Raw genomic sequence first — 15,728 nt, 5'->3', positions numbered from 1 at the left:
CCCTGCCACTGAGTAATATTCGACCCAAATAATTATATTATATATATGTTTTGTAGACTATATAAAAGTAATAGACACGTTGGTGTGATCGTTATACAGATAACTTAAACAGGCTATATAAAAGTATATGACACGTTGGTGTGATCGTTATACAGATAATTTAAACAGATTTGATAGTATTCAACGTCAAATAAATATAATATTCAAATTTCGTTATTCTTTATTTGTTTTTTGTAATCACAGATTAAGAACCATTTTGTCGTATAAAGAATCTTTCTCGAATGTGCAATCTCATGTGTACTCAAACAAGTTCATCCACGAACTTTGTTTTCGTACACAGACACTAACCTTCTGATAGTTCCTCTAAGGTTTTTGATCATTGTAACTGACTTTCTACAGATTACATACCATCATTTCTTACGTAAATTAAAATCAAACTAACAGTATTATTATATGTGTCAAGTTTGTAAAATGCTAAGTTGGAATGCCATTTTATAAAATCTGCCGTTTTAATAATACTTTTGATTGAATGTGTGCTGTTTTTGAAACTATACATGTAAACATCCAATAATGATGAAACTTAATCGAGTATGGTTATGTTACAATAATTTGTCACTTCAATGCAGATTTGAATTTAAACGATAACTACCTATGGTGAACTCCGAATTTGCGTTGATTGATTTTTTTGATAGGCGAGATTGACAGAAAAGGAAAGCATTAATATCCATTAACGTTATATTAAAATGTTTGGTTTTATAGACAAGTAAATTTATTGCGTATATTATAACCATAAATTTATTAATCATGAAAGATTTGGTGCCTAATTCTAAGTTTCCTTAACGTGGGGGTGTAATTTAATAGATATTTCTTATACTTGAAACTAAATCCCGCTAATTTGATACGTGCGCGTTGGGGTAACCCTAGAGATGCTAGACTATATAAAGACCCATCTTCACTCTAAATTCCATCACGCATAAACTTGAATCTATAAGCTTTATTACTTACAATCAATGGCAGGTTTTGACGAAGTTTCCCAATTGAAGCCGTACAAGTCAATGTGGAGAATCAAGGTGAAGATAATTCGCATGTGGAAGCAGTATACTGCTCAAGGTGGAGAAACAATCGAAATGGTGTTGGTTGATTCCAAAGTGAGTTCATTGAATTGAATCTTTATTAATTCTGTTAGAATCGTGTGGTCTTTATGTAGATAGTAACTTATATGATCTTCCATTTTTGTACAGGGTGATAAAATTCATGCCAGTGTTAAGAAAGACTTGGTGGAGCAATTTGACCCAGTTCTCATGGAAGGCTTCACGAAGATTCTGATTAATTTTGCGGTCACTCATGCATGGGGATCTTATAGGACAACCAAACATGCCTACAAGATCGCTTTTGTAAGCACTACAAAAGTGCGATCCTGTGAGGAACTGCCAATGAATTTGACTGGTTTTACACCTGTAAAGTTTCTCGATGTCTTGGATGGTAGTCTAAATACTGACTATCTGGTTGGTGAGTATCCCTGAATTATGCACATCAAAGTTGTTTAAAATTATATAATAATTTGGTTCACTACTCACTATTCTATTTTTATTTTTCGCCATTTTTTAGATGTTATCGGTCAGATTGTCGAGTATAGTCATGTGGAAATCGTGTCTGTTAATGGAAAAGACACTGAAAAGATAGCGGTTGAGCTGCGTAATGAAAAGTAAGTTGTACTCTTTCATGATGTCTACCATGTTTACATTATGGATACAAATGTATATATTTAGCAAAGTCTGATTCATGTTTCTGGTTACATTTCAGTGATGTTAGGCTTACAATTGTTTTGTGGGGAAAGTTTGCAATGAATGTAAGCGATGCTATTCAACTTCGTGCTGACCATGCTGTCGTTTGTGTTCTGAGGTTTGGCAAGATCAAAGTTTGGAAATTTAGTTATAAAGTTTGATTTTTATGTTGCATATATACTGAACCAATTTACAAATTATGTATCATCTTACATATTTTTTTGTTTGTATTTTTTGTAGAGGATCGAAGTGTATCAAATGCAAACAATGTGTCTGACATTGCGATTAATCCCTCTATGAATGAGGTCCAAGCATTTCTTGCATTGTAAGTAATATATTGTTTAATATGATAAACTTTCGATACTAAATATTTTTTCTACTTAGAATTATCCATCTGTTCCTTTATTTGCATATATATTATTTATTCCAATAACCAAAAATTGCTTGGTATTAAATAGGTTACCAAAAGATGGTTTGCCTTTGGCAATCGTGGAGGCCAAGGCTCTTCCAATGGTTTCTATGATTTCAGAGAAGGAAGAATTTTTCATTCATACACCAAGGAAGACAATATCTGAGGTGTTGGAGAGCAGACAGGTTTGAATGATATTTCCATTGTTTTTACATAGTAATTTTCGTAATTACAGGCATCTGACACATAATTAGCACATTTGCAGACTGAGAGGTGTATTGTTATGTGTACTATAGCAGCCATTGAATCAGATATGGGTTGGTTCTATTTGAGTTGCAAAGTATGCTCTAAGAAAGTTCAAACCGTGCCTAATGACAATGATGATGGTGGGTTCAAGTACTTTTGTACCAAGTGTAAGGTTTACACTCCTAAGATGTTGCCAAGGTAAAAGAATTACGTGTCATTATATATTTTTTACAAAGTTACACTGTCAGATCTACGCTTAGATTTGTATTTAATTATTAAATTGATATTATCTAGGTACAAGTTGCATTTGGTAGTGCTTGATAATACAAGCAACACCAAATTTCTCCTATTTGATAATCTTGGGCTCCAGTTACTCAATCAACCTTGCATTGAATTAACTGGAAAGGTTACCGATGAGGTTTGTTACTTCACTATTGTTTAAGTCTTGATAAATTTTTGATATGTGGCCTCCTATTTTAAACTCATGTTTTTTTTATATTTTGAACTATTTTAGGTCCAGAATCCTGATGCTTTGCCAATCGCCCTGACTAACTTGGTTAGTAAGACCTATCTATTCAAGATAGTAATCGAGAAGGAGAACTATCTTTACAAGCACGACACCTACAAGGTTCTCAAGATTATCACCAATTCTGATATGATAAGTGAGTTTGATGTGAACCATTATCCTTCGGTATGATAATATATTCATATAAGTTAGTGCGTACTTTTAAAGTCATAGTATTCTCTAACTAAATTTTTATGTCCAGGGGAGTGAGAGCACTGTATGCCCACAATTTTCAAATGTTTCTGAAGCACCAGAGGTTAATTTTAATTTGTTCTCTTTTATATTATGAAGATATGTAGAAGACTAATATATATATATACATGTTTTCAGGGCTCTATGATGATACTTGGTAGTTCCTCTCAAGTGTCGGAATCAAACAGTCTAACTCCTGCGAAACGTAGTGGAACCCCAATCATGAATTTGGAGGAAAGCTTTGATCAGAATAGTATCACAAAGACAAACACTGCAGTTGGGATCAAGAAGGAGAAGATAGAAAAAAGTGGCTGAAGAGGTTTTTAAGAAGATGTTGCAGTGGAAGAGGCTTCTTTTATTTTGATTATTGAGGAATGTTTTCGTTTTGGATTTTTTTATGCTTTTTTATGTTTTCGTGTTTTTCGTTTCCTACATTTTCTATTGTTTCTGGTTTTTTATATTAATATGAAGCCTCTTTATTAATTTTACAACCTACTCTTCATTATTTATACTAATAGCCTACTTTGTGCAATCGTATATAAGTTTACATACCTCAATAAGGCATGTACTCCAACTAATATAATAGTTCAGATTGTTAGTTTATTAGTAGGATGATATTTGAAGCCTATATATATGTGACAAATATGTACCTTCAAAGAAGTATTTTTCCAACGGTATAGTATCCATTGTTTCCCATTTTCTTGGTTCCATAAACTGCAAACAATCGACATCAAATAACGTTAACTAACTATATACGTAATCTTATGACGGTGAAATAAGCACATATACTGCAGAAACGTAATTCAATTTGCGATCCTGTGAAATTTATATAGTATTTCTACCATGGTTATAAATACCATATATTGGATTGATTAAACATTGCTATATAATTGATCAACTTTCTAAAATTAAACCTGCATATTGCAAGGCAATTATTGAGCTCTGACTATTGTAAACAAAATTCTAGGATAATTATTTTCTATTAGTTTTTCCTTTGATCTATAACCAAAATAATCTACAATCCACAGCCCCAGAAGCTTGAAGGAAGATGAACAACGGCAAACGTTCTCTTCAATCAGAAAATCCTGATGTCAATCGAAATACGAAGAAAAGAAGAAAAAGTAAGCGATAAAAACTTATCATATATTTATGCTTTCAAAATTTTAGATACAGCGATTATACTAAAAAATTCACTTTGTAGATGTGACAACCCTTGAAGATGTGAGACACGGATACATGTCTCTGAATCCTAACTCAACTCCTCTAGGAGAGATAACTAATTCAACTTATTCACAAAGTAAAGATGCAAGAACACATACACTGGAAATAAGGCGGATGAAAAAATCTTGTGGAAAAGTTGTTAAGAGACCCGACGTCACAGCTCCTTCTACGCTGAATCCCATATCTACTAGAATTGACTCACAATCCAGTATTATTCTTAACCCTCAAAGCCAAAGCAGCAGGTAATTCATTGTCATTATCTGATGAAGTTCAATAACAGAGATGTCTACAAACTAAAAATAATTAGTTTAGTTTCTGACGTGTTATAACACAAAATTATAATAGGGAGTTCATTGGGGAATAATGACGCCACTCCTCAGACAACTACATTGGGGTCTACTGGATTTCAGTCTCAGACCAGTCAAAATCATGACCCTCACAGCCATGTTAAAGGTAATTCATTGTCAAGATCGGTATTCATTGTCATTATGTTAACGACAAAAAGACGTTGAACTAATATGAAAGTGTGTCAAACCAAACATTCTGCTCAATTCAACTGATAAGACTATGTATCCTCCAAAGAAAATAGCTAAAAGGGATTTTCCAAAAAGTCATTTTCCAGGGAGTTCAGTTGGTAAGAAAGGTGACGTCCCAAGTCAATCTTATGCAAATCCTATATCTACGGCATTGCATTCTCAAACCAGTCAAATTCTTAACCCTCACAGTCAAGTAAAAGGTAATATAATCCATTGTTACTATGGTATTGTATGCATATTATGAGAATACATGAACTAATTACTATCACTTTGTTTAGAAGCAAACATTCAGGTGAATTCAACTCCACAAACATCGATTCCTCCACAGAAAAGAGCGGATGGTGAAACCCGAAATTGTAAAATAGGTGGTTCATTTGTTAAGAGTAGTGACGTACGAAGTAATTCTATTGCAAATTCCATATCTACTGGAAAACAATGCCAAACAAAACAACTTCTTCACCGTCGCAGTCAAGTTAAAGGTAAGCCTTAAGATTGAGCTGTAAAGAATTTTGAGATCAACGTATTTACCTAAAACCTAGCTAATATCAAATATTTTTTCAGCAAACATTCTGGTTAATTCAACAGAGCATATTTCATACCCTCCAAAGAAAATGGCTAAATCAACAGATACTGCTCAAGTTGATTCAGATGAGTCAGGTATAAACCTTAAAAATGTATCTATATAGAAATATTGGCCATACTCTTAGAACTCTGATACAGACACTTTCTTATGATGAAAAACTAATTATAAAGTAATATTCATGGCTATTCAATTGTCAGATTCTGGTTCTGAATTATGGGATTGCACTAGAAGCGATGACGATGACAACCAATCGTTTTGCACAGGTGTTTGGTTGTTTGACAAACAAAGATTCACCTGTAGTTGACGTACTCGTGGTATCTAGAGCAAAAGAAGAAGGTAATTCACATGATAGCATATAAGTTTTTCAAACATATACTATTTAAGTTTTGGTATGAATAGAAATATTAATAAATGCATCTGTGATAATTGGCCACAGAGGACTATAAAGATGATGGTGATCTAACAAGACAATGTCTGAAATGTGGAGCTCTCTTTTGGTATAATGAAAGGGTGAGTAAGAGTAGAAATGCAAGAACTCCTGTGTTCACCATGTGTTGCATGAGAGGAAAAGTCCAACTTCCCCAACTAAAAGAACCACCTGAATTACTTCGTCGGCTGCTTACAAATGATGATTCGATGAGTAAGCACTTTCGTGATAATATCAGACCCATAAACATGATGTTTTCGTTTACATCTCTTGGTGGAAATATTGATAACTCAATTAACAAGGGTCAAGGTCCTAAAGTATTCAAACTACATGGTGAGAATTATCATTTGATAGGGAGTTTGAAACCTCCGCCTGACCACCCTGCAAAGTTCTCTCAGTTATATATTCATGACACGGAAAATGAAGTTCAAAACAGAATAGCTGCACTGAGGTAAATTTTGCAGCGTGTCTATAAGATTGTATTTACAGAAACTAAATATATATTTTAAGGATTTTGGAGTTTTAATATTAATATTTGTACGGCTATATTTTATGCAGTGGGAATTCTGAAAAAAGCAAAATAAGAGAATACTTGGTCGAGACTTGTCTTAGTTGAAATTAATTTGGTGTTTTTCATGTTGGCATAAATGTTTTAGACTTATACGGAGCACTGGTTGGTGTTGGGTCGCTTGAAACATATGTATTACAAGGTGATGGAGATGGGGATAATTCTCTGGATAACAATTTGGTCTTCTCCCTGATAAACCCAGAGTATGTACTCCAAATTACTTTGCAACTTTTGTAGTCTGATTTGAAATTTTATACATTTCATAATGGTTAATTCTGTTTTCTACAACTAATGACAGATTCATTCAAATAAAATGTATTGCTTATGGAAGTACTGCTAGAGAACTACATGCTTATAAGGGCTAATGTCGTTTTGTGTGTTTTAACATTCTGGCAAATTCAGTGGGGTGAAGGTATTATAACTATATACCATCAAATTGTCATTACGATTATATATATATATATATATATGATTTAATGTAACAAAATTCTTAAATATTGTTTTCGTAGGTGGCTTTAGGTTCATGACAAACCTGGAAGGATGTTCAAAGATTATGTTTAACCCAAGCATTCCAGAAATTGAAGCTTTCAAGAAGAAGTAAGCAAACGATATAGCCTAACTATTAGTAATCTTTACCAACTTAACTTATTCACCTTTATACACTGACACAATATTTTTGGTGATTTCCAGGATTCCAGCAATAGCATTTTGATGACATATATCAAAATATGAAGTTCAGTAATGTTTGGGTTTTTACTATAATATGCAGTGTTTCCTTCTATTTATTATAATTGGCTTTTAATAATTATATGCAGCTTTTCCTTTCTATTTCTTATGTTTGGCTTTTATAATAATAATAATATGCAGATTTTCTTTCTTCTTTTCGCCTCACAACGTCTATTACCATTGAATCGTATCTTTATTATTAATTTTTGTTAAAAACAAAATCGTTAACCTAATTATGAAAGTCTACAATCACAGAAGTGTACAATCTATTTATTGGTTTAGATTATATGGGATTTAATAAAAAAATGAAAATGTTTTGCAAATACCTGGAAGGTAAATTCTGATTTTGACCGCGAACCCAGAACAAGCTTCACTCCGCTTCGAAGCATTATTAGATGTTATAGTACAAGAGTGGCATCATTTTTGCCTTATCCACGTCTATTGCTCACTCCCTCTTCAATTTAGAAGAAATCCAAATACTGAGAAGGAGTTATTAGATGTTAGAATCAACATAAGTATCGTTTGACCATGAATCTCATAAACAAAACATATAAAACGACCATAAAATTACCTGAATAATCTTCCACCGAATGAAATTTGTGAATTGCGAAACCTTATTACCCTTTTGATTAAATTTGCCGGCGTTTTTTTTTCAGTGATGTGAAGCTCGAAATAACCCAATTTTTTCGGCTAACCCATGAGACCATGTCTTATCTAATTGGTTAGCGTAATTTTTTTAAAGCCCATTTTCTAAAACGTTTACAGGTTTCACAAATTTATAAAAAAGCCCATGTGGTCCATTATAAACCTGAACATTTTAATTTTACGAAGCACATGATGAATCAGGTTTGTTAAAAACCTTGTGTTCATTACGAAAGCTGACTATATTAATTTCACATGCGCTATATGGTTTGGTAAATTTATACTATCGTTTAAATATTTTTCTGTATATATTATATGTTTCTATATGTTTATTAAGCAAAAAAAATCTATAAAAACTAACCTCATATTTCCTTAAAATTACGTATTTTTCAGAATTAAAAGAAATTACTGTATCAACAAAAATAGCCATTACAATAGACTTTTTTTTTTGAAAAAGTACAATAGACTTTCCAACGGCTATATAATTAATGATATAGTTCCAACTCTTTTTTCTATTTTCGTACATAACTACATGGTAGGGAATAAATTATTTTTAAACGAGGCACTTTTACACTATTCAAAATACAAATTTATTTCAAAAAAATATTTAACCCCGCGCCTTGCGCGGGTCTCATCCTAGTTGTAAAATAAGAATAAATGCGACCTTCTCTTTTGTCACACTTTTAACGATAGGCCGAATAATTGACTTAACTTTACTGACACCATCAAAAACTTAAAAGATTCGAATCTTGTTTAACGCAAGTTGTGGATTAGCCACAATGGTGCGTTATACGTTGGCTAATCTCTTGGTGTCTTGATTGCTCGAAAGAGTAATGAATTTTTTAAAACTATCTCTATACTAGTGATGTATATATCAATCCAATCTTGTAGTTATTGGAGATCATATGCAATCAATGTAGGAGAAGTTTGTTTGGGTTTATTGCTAAGATGTATTACATGCTTAAACTATCTACCACTAGTTGATATATCGGGCCTTTCACGTTAACATGTTGAAATCGTATCATAAAGACGAAAAAACTCGAGCATTATGAAGACATCGCTGCATGCATAAGGTCCACACATTCTACCACAATGATTTAGTGATCGATCAAGATAACAAGAGTCCGAGGCTTGACCTTGTGGTAACATAAAAGGACCATAAAAGTAACTACTCGGTTCAGATATAGAATAAGCCGGTTCAGTCACACAAAGAACACATTCCTCTTAGTGTCTAATCATACGACTCTACTAGAAGAACAAAGAGAAAAAAAAAACACTAAACGAACGAAAGATCAGAACCGAGTAGTTACTTAAGCGAAAAGCGCCTTAAAGTCCTTTGTTGGAGTGCTTGTTCCTTCCGGCTTTGAGACCAGATCAAGTGCTTTGAATCTCGCCTCCTCAAGCTGCAACGCCTGAATGCAGACTTCTGCAACATCAGCCCTTGCAATTGTTCTTGTCTCAGTCTCAAGAAGCTCGTCATCTTTTCCCACAAGTAACTCTCGAATGCCACCTTCCTTGTCCTGCAAACCACCCGCCCTGTTTTCAGGAGGAACATTGTAGAATGAGATTCCGTCATTCCAATCCGAATCATATGCAAGCCCTAACTTAAAAAAAAAAACCTGATGATGGCGTATGGAATACCGGAATCAGCCAAGTACTGCTCTGCTTTCCTCTTCCAGACCTATGATTAGCGGAATGATGCTTAAAGATTGTTAAACATTTGAAACTCATTGTCTCTGTTCAAGAAAGCAAAGAAAGAGAGCGATCACCAGAATGTTGGCATTGCCAATATTATTCAAGGGGTGGTTAATATTTGTTCCTCCCATCGACCTGACCAAAACAATCTGCTTAACTCCTGCTGCCTTAGCTGTTTCAAGAAAGACAGAGATGATCATCAACACTTTGGCTATAAACACAAACAGAAAACTCAAAAGAGATGAATATACAAACCAGCATCTATCTGATTATTCTGACCAATCCAATCAACCTGAAAAAAAGATATAAGGAATAAACTATTGTAAAAAAGCTGCGAATTAAACTCAATAATACTAGAAAAGATAGAGAGAAAACTTGATTAAAGTAAACACCCGTTTTAGATTAGCTTACAAACACTTAGACCCGTATTTATTTGCTAAAAAACAATATTTCTTTTATGTCCTAGGAGGTTCTCTTAACCCAAAATATAGTACTGTTTCGCCGGAATTTTTTTATTGGTGCACCTAGATTTAAGTATAACAAAATCCAAGCCATAATGTAGTCACACCTGTTCAGGATAAGCTCCTTCATCAAAGTAAAACTCAGGTCTCCCTCCTTTGCTAGGATCAAAACCAGGTTTCATCTGCGGCACAACGCTCGTAAGAATGACCAAAGCATCAACCCCTTGAACAGCAGAGCAATGGCTGAAGGATCTCGGATGTCTCCGATGAACGCCTCATCCTCTCCACCGATCTTCTCCTTGCTCTCTTTCGTCCTCACTAAACCTTTCGCCACAAACTCATCCGACCTCTCTTTCAACTTCTTGTACACAATTTGACCTGCCATGTTGTTTCAACACAAACTCATCACACCACTGAACAGTCTGAGAGATAGAGGTGAGAGAGAGACAGAACCTGTTCTTCCACCGGCACCGGTAACGAGTAAGGTGAGAGGTTCAGTTGTTGCGGCGCTGGAAACAATGACGAATAATTTTTTGAGCTTTCCGTTAGACTTTCTCCGATCATCCAAAACAAGCGAGCACAACTGGAGAGACGACGAAGAAGAAGACGGAAGTGAGGAGCGAGGAACTGAGACAAACGGTGAATGTACAGCTCTAGCTCTGGGTTTGAAACTGTTGGAAGGAAGTAGTGGACGGAAGAATGTAGTCGTCGCCATTTGAGTGGAGTTTGGTTGACAGTGACGAGAGAGTGAGTGAGAGACACACCTTAGAGCATGTTTATTGCAGGTCTTTTAAGTTAGGGTTCTTAGCGTAATATAAGATACAGTCTCTTAGTTTTTAACTAAAAAAAAGCTAAGAGATGTCTCTTATATCATTTTCACCACGTCACCTTTTAGCTTTTGAATTAATGTTTTTTATTCCCATGCAAGCTCGAAACGGGCCTGATTTTAACAAGGGCCCAGGACAATCTATTAAAAAGTGCTATTTCATGTATTAATATGTAGCCCGATGATATATATATTTTTTTTTTTAACCTGTGGTATCCCAGGCCCTTAGGACCCAGACTAATCCCCAAGGGGAGGTGCAGCCCACAGATAGACCGATGGTATTTCTTTTGCCAAAAATATAATCAAAATTTATTAAAACGATTGAAACTGAATTCACCATCACTATATGAAGGTCGTGATTACTCCATGCTAATTGATCCATATTTGTATGCAATGTGTTATGTTTAATAAAAAATTATTAAACATTCTCTGAAATTCATAAATATGAAAGGAGAAAAACATGTCATTATATTTGTATAGACACTGCCTTCACCAAAATAGTACTATATAAATTGTAAACACCAAAGTCTGATATGTTTTCATACATTCTATGGTTTATTATATAAGGACATTGAATTTCACATGCAGGAGTGTGTGCGAGACTGCTTCATATATTTCTTCCTCGTTAAATCATCCTTGTCTTAAAAATATATATATCTTTCTTTTCCTATATCCATTTGCATAACATCTCCTTTAGATTTTCTTATTTAATATTTATTTATTAATTAACTCATAATAATAATAATAATAATAATAATAAGAGGCAGATGCTATTTACAAAATAAAAAAAAGCAGAGATTATTACAAAAGAGAAACTATAACAATCAATTCTCTGCCGGAATCTTCCAAATAAGGAAATGCGTGTCGATTACGCTATAACCGGAGTTTCAACGGCAAGCTTCCCGGAGTACCTAACTTTATTAGGCTTAGCCTCAGATTCCCAGAGCTCAGGCAAAGCCTCTTTCAGGTTATGAATGTTCTCTACCGCATAATCTGCAAACTTCACTCTCTGCGAAGTCCCCACCTATTCATAGTTCAAATAACCCATTAATCTCGACCGTTCACTCTCCATGGTTGAATTCTATAGAGGAATAAACGTTTTAATTAACTCACCAGAACGGTACTTAGACCGACGCGTTTACCGGCTTGAATGTTTCGAACACTGTCTTCGAAGAACAACTACAAGACAAAAAATGTTATCAATGTTTTACTCTTTTAAAGTTCAAAAAAAAAAACTACAAGACAAAAAAAACGGTTAATGTCTGAGTAAACAAACGGGTCTCAACAAGATTCAAAGCTTGACCACTCACGGTTCTTTTAGGGTCAATGTTGGCGATTTCAATAGCCTTTACTATGGCGGTTTCAGACGGTTTGCAGACAATTGGTGTTTTAGGCAAACCGGAGAGTGGATGTTCATGATCAGACGATAAGTATGTGATGATGTCGAAGATCTCATCGTTGCCATGAATGTTATCGCGGTTGGTAGAGTTCAATGATTCAAAACAAACTATTCCTTCGAAACAGTCCTCGAGCCCTAGCCTCTCCAGGGCTCTAGCTGCGTGTAACTTATCAGCGTTCGTGAATATCTGCAAAATTGTGACAGATTCATATAATCAATACGTTTTAACTTTTGTAGGCATGATTAGATGTAGAAGAAACATTACGATCTTGCGAAGAGGAAGGCTAAGTAAAAGAGTTCTTAAAATGGGATCTGGTTTGATGTTATCATAAGGTAGCCTCCCGTGCACGTAACTGCTCAAAACAATTACGATAAATTTTAGAATCAATATATGATTTGTTATATTATTGATAGAGCTTATGTATATATATATACCTGTGATACTCGTCATAGTCGAAGTCATAACCTATGGCCTGAAAATGATTATGGTCAAACATGATCAAGAATCAACCTATGGGATAATTAAAGTGGTTTCATTGAAGTAAAAGAGAGAAGCAAGGTTTACTCGGAGACCGGCCATGGTAGTTCCATAATTCTTGTAAAGTGAATTAGACAACTCTAAGATCTTACTCTTGTCGATTCCAAGTTTCTCCACCATGTAATCTACCAAAAAGGTCAATCCCAAAGCCTCAATACTCGTATGACTTGTGGCACAAGAAATTTATATGGAAAGAAGAAAGTCACCTTTGATGTTCTGTCCACATTCTCTAGCAATCCCAGAGCTCAATGGATAAAGGGTATCATCAAGATCTGCAAAATTCACACAAAATATTGCATATTTTAGAGAAACGAAAAACAGAGTAATTTTCTTGAGGAAAAAACAAAAACAGAGGAATTTGCCTCTTACCAAATAAAAGAGTGTCATATTTGGGGTACTCAATCTCCATTTTAAGTTGATGAGTCGCTGATTTTACTCACTCCTCTAGAACCTTTATAACAGGGAATCTTAATTCAGTGACATCATGCTTATTCAAGAAGGGGAGGAAAAAGAGATTCAGACAAAAATGATGGGAGTAAAACAGCCAAAGTATTCAAGTTTAACTCTCAATGGGTTTGGGGATTATGTTTTGATTGACTGGTTTCAGTTTCACACTTATTAAATGAAAACATGATCGGAACGTTTAAATAAAAGGCAAAAGAATGAAAGAATAATATATTTCATTTTTTGTAAAATTAATATATTTCATGAGAAGTTAAAAACGTTGGGAAACAAAATGATATGTTTTGACTCAGGAAAATAAAGAAAGAGAAATAATCAAAACGTAACGAAATAGTGAAACTAAAACTAAAGTTTTTAGCAAAAAAAAAACTAAAGTTGTCTCATATAAATAGTGGCGTGGTTAAGAACTTATGTATATCAATTAACAAAGGCTAGTCACAATGTAGTTCTTTCATATGGACGATGAGGAGAAATAGAAACAATAATTACTTTTTTTTTTTTTTTTTTTTTTAGAAACAATAATTACTCTTGAATGCATATAACCTGTTGTTTCCTAAAATGTAGAAAAGAACATATCAAAGAGAAGGGGAGAAGCATATATATTATCGGACCTGATGCAAGCTAATGAAAACGCAGATGACAAATGGTGAGAGCCAAACAAGGCAGTTAGGCAGAAGAAAGGGAAGGGGAAAGATTAGAGGCAACATGCTTTATATAGAGGAGAAAGCCAAACGCGGTTTTCGACTTTTTCACGTCCATAATATGTTACGTGCTTCCCATTTCTTATTTTTCTTTTAAGTTACAGAATGCTTCTCATTTTTGTATTTCTCATAATTTCTGTAATATAAACTACTAATTTTATATATACAGTTACGTAACGTGTTCAATTTGAAACGAAAATTTCTTTGCTTCAACCGGAACTAGACGATACCTTTTGACTATACAAAATTAGCTTATCATCTATTTTTCAACTATTATATACATACTTTATCTAATAGTATGTAATAAGCAAAAGTTACAGTTCAAGCCGAACACTGAACCTCAAATACCTACCTTTAAATTATCGGTTCGTCGCTGGCTTGATGCCATCATAAATTATTCTCAGAAATGTATTTCTGAAATTTATATCCTAAATGTTTAGTCGTATCAGTATATCTTTAAAAGAATAGTTGGAGAAAGTAACAACAGGATTACAAATTTTAAAAGGCAATAGGTACTTTAGTTTACGATCTTGCTTCTTGCGACTAGTACTTAACAACTTTTACTATACTTTATTTGATTGTTTATATGAATTGAGAACAGTAACACAGCTATAAAGTATATACTCCATCGGAATCATGTGTGTGGTGGTGTAGATACAGCTAGCTATTGATCAACGACCAAAATTGAACAAAAGAAACATGTGATGATTGATGAGAGACCAATACAAAAAAAATTAAGGCGATGAGCTGTCATCTTCGCATTCTCTATTATTCTTGATTAGTATTTGTGTGTGTTTGTTTCTAACAAACACTTCAATAATTGATCAACAAAGCAATCAAAATATAATTGATCAATAAGAAGACTTGTACCACACGGTTTTGTTTCCTATGATAAGTTATTTTTATAGAACTCGGATAGTACAAATAACATTCATCACTCACTCCCAATTAGTTATTGTTTTGACTTTCCGGTATACTAGTAATCATTCTCTTACAAATCAATATAGTTTAGGCACCATTAATATCTAACTTTTAGGATATCCATATTTCAAAACTTGAATATATCAGTTCTGTGAAATGAAAATAAGATTTTAAATTTTTTTATATTATACATTTTATGAACATTAAAATATAAATTTATATACTGTTTTTTGATTTTTAAACGTTTTATACTACATTTTATTATTTATTTCTTATGTAAAAATTTGATCTGAATCCGAATATAGAAATATCTGAAATCTAGATAATTGAACATGAATGTCACGGATTCAGTTTTAAATTGTTGTAACTTGCAACATAGTGCCAATTTTATGTTTCAAAATATCCTGTCAGTTTTTTTCACTACTAATATGTAAACCATCTAGCTACAACTTATCATTACATAGTTTTGGTGACACACGTGGCGTGTGGAACGAGTTAATTCATTTCCATTGTTATCATAACTCACAAGTTCATGAATACGTGTATGTGTAATTACGCTTCTCGAAAATGACCATTGTGTTCCTTTCGCATCAATAATTTCTTTCCTTCCTTTACAATGGCGACTTGTGTAACTTCTACGTGATTGATGAAAAGGAAAAAAGAAAGAGAAGAAATGCATACACACTTCTTCATATTAGAAAGTACGATTACAAAGTTATGATTACGTACATGTGTGATTACGCTTCTCGAATATGACCATTGTGTCGCTTTCAAATCATTAATTTCATAATTTTTACAGAATCAAAATCTTGCAAGTTGGAGAACA

At 33.7% G+C, this 15,728-nt stretch overlaps 2 protein-coding genes and 1 pseudogene across 2 annotated transcripts; 1 reads left to right on the top strand and 2 right to left on the bottom strand.

Annotated features, from left to right (window-relative positions):
* The first annotated feature begins 1,010 nt into the window (after positions 1-1,010).
* Positions 1,011-3,511, top strand: LOC125585764 (replication protein A 70 kDa DNA-binding subunit C-like). The gene is made up of 11 exons (XM_048755419.1): positions 1,011-1,148; positions 1,242-1,509; positions 1,609-1,705; positions 1,804-1,907; positions 2,025-2,109; positions 2,243-2,378; positions 2,459-2,637; positions 2,734-2,857; positions 2,954-3,130; positions 3,207-3,260; positions 3,335-3,511. The coding sequence occupies exons 1-11, from the start codon at positions 1,011-1,013 to the stop codon at positions 3,509-3,511; spliced, it is 1,539 nt and encodes a 512-aa protein (XP_048611376.1).
* Positions 3,512-9,191: 5,680 nt separating this feature from the next.
* Positions 9,192-10,920, bottom strand: LOC106392639 (annotated as a pseudogene).
* A 697-nt stretch (positions 10,921-11,617) lies between these two features.
* BNAC04G07720D (uncharacterized protein C24B11.05) lies at positions 11,618-14,104 on the bottom strand. The gene is made up of 9 exons (XM_013835292.3): positions 13,892-14,104; positions 13,188-13,269; positions 13,025-13,090; positions 12,846-12,943; positions 12,716-12,753; positions 12,546-12,633; positions 12,192-12,467; positions 11,995-12,060; positions 11,618-11,905 (listed from the first exon to the last, which is right to left on the bottom strand). The coding sequence occupies exons 2-9, from the start codon at positions 13,225-13,227 to the stop codon at positions 11,750-11,752; spliced, it is 828 nt and encodes a 275-aa protein (XP_013690746.2). The 5' UTR covers positions 13,228-13,269; positions 13,892-14,104; the 3' UTR covers positions 11,618-11,749.
* Between the last annotated feature and the right edge of the window lie 1,624 nt (positions 14,105-15,728).

Source organism: Brassica napus, chromosome C4 (assembly GCF_020379485.1).
Source record: "Brassica napus cultivar Da-Ae chromosome C4, Da-Ae, whole genome shotgun sequence".
Lineage (NCBI taxonomy): Eukaryota > Viridiplantae > Streptophyta > Magnoliopsida > Brassicales > Brassicaceae > Brassica > Brassica napus.
The sequence above is the reverse complement of the archived record's forward strand: the minus strand, read 5'-3'. Positions and strand labels throughout refer to the sequence as shown.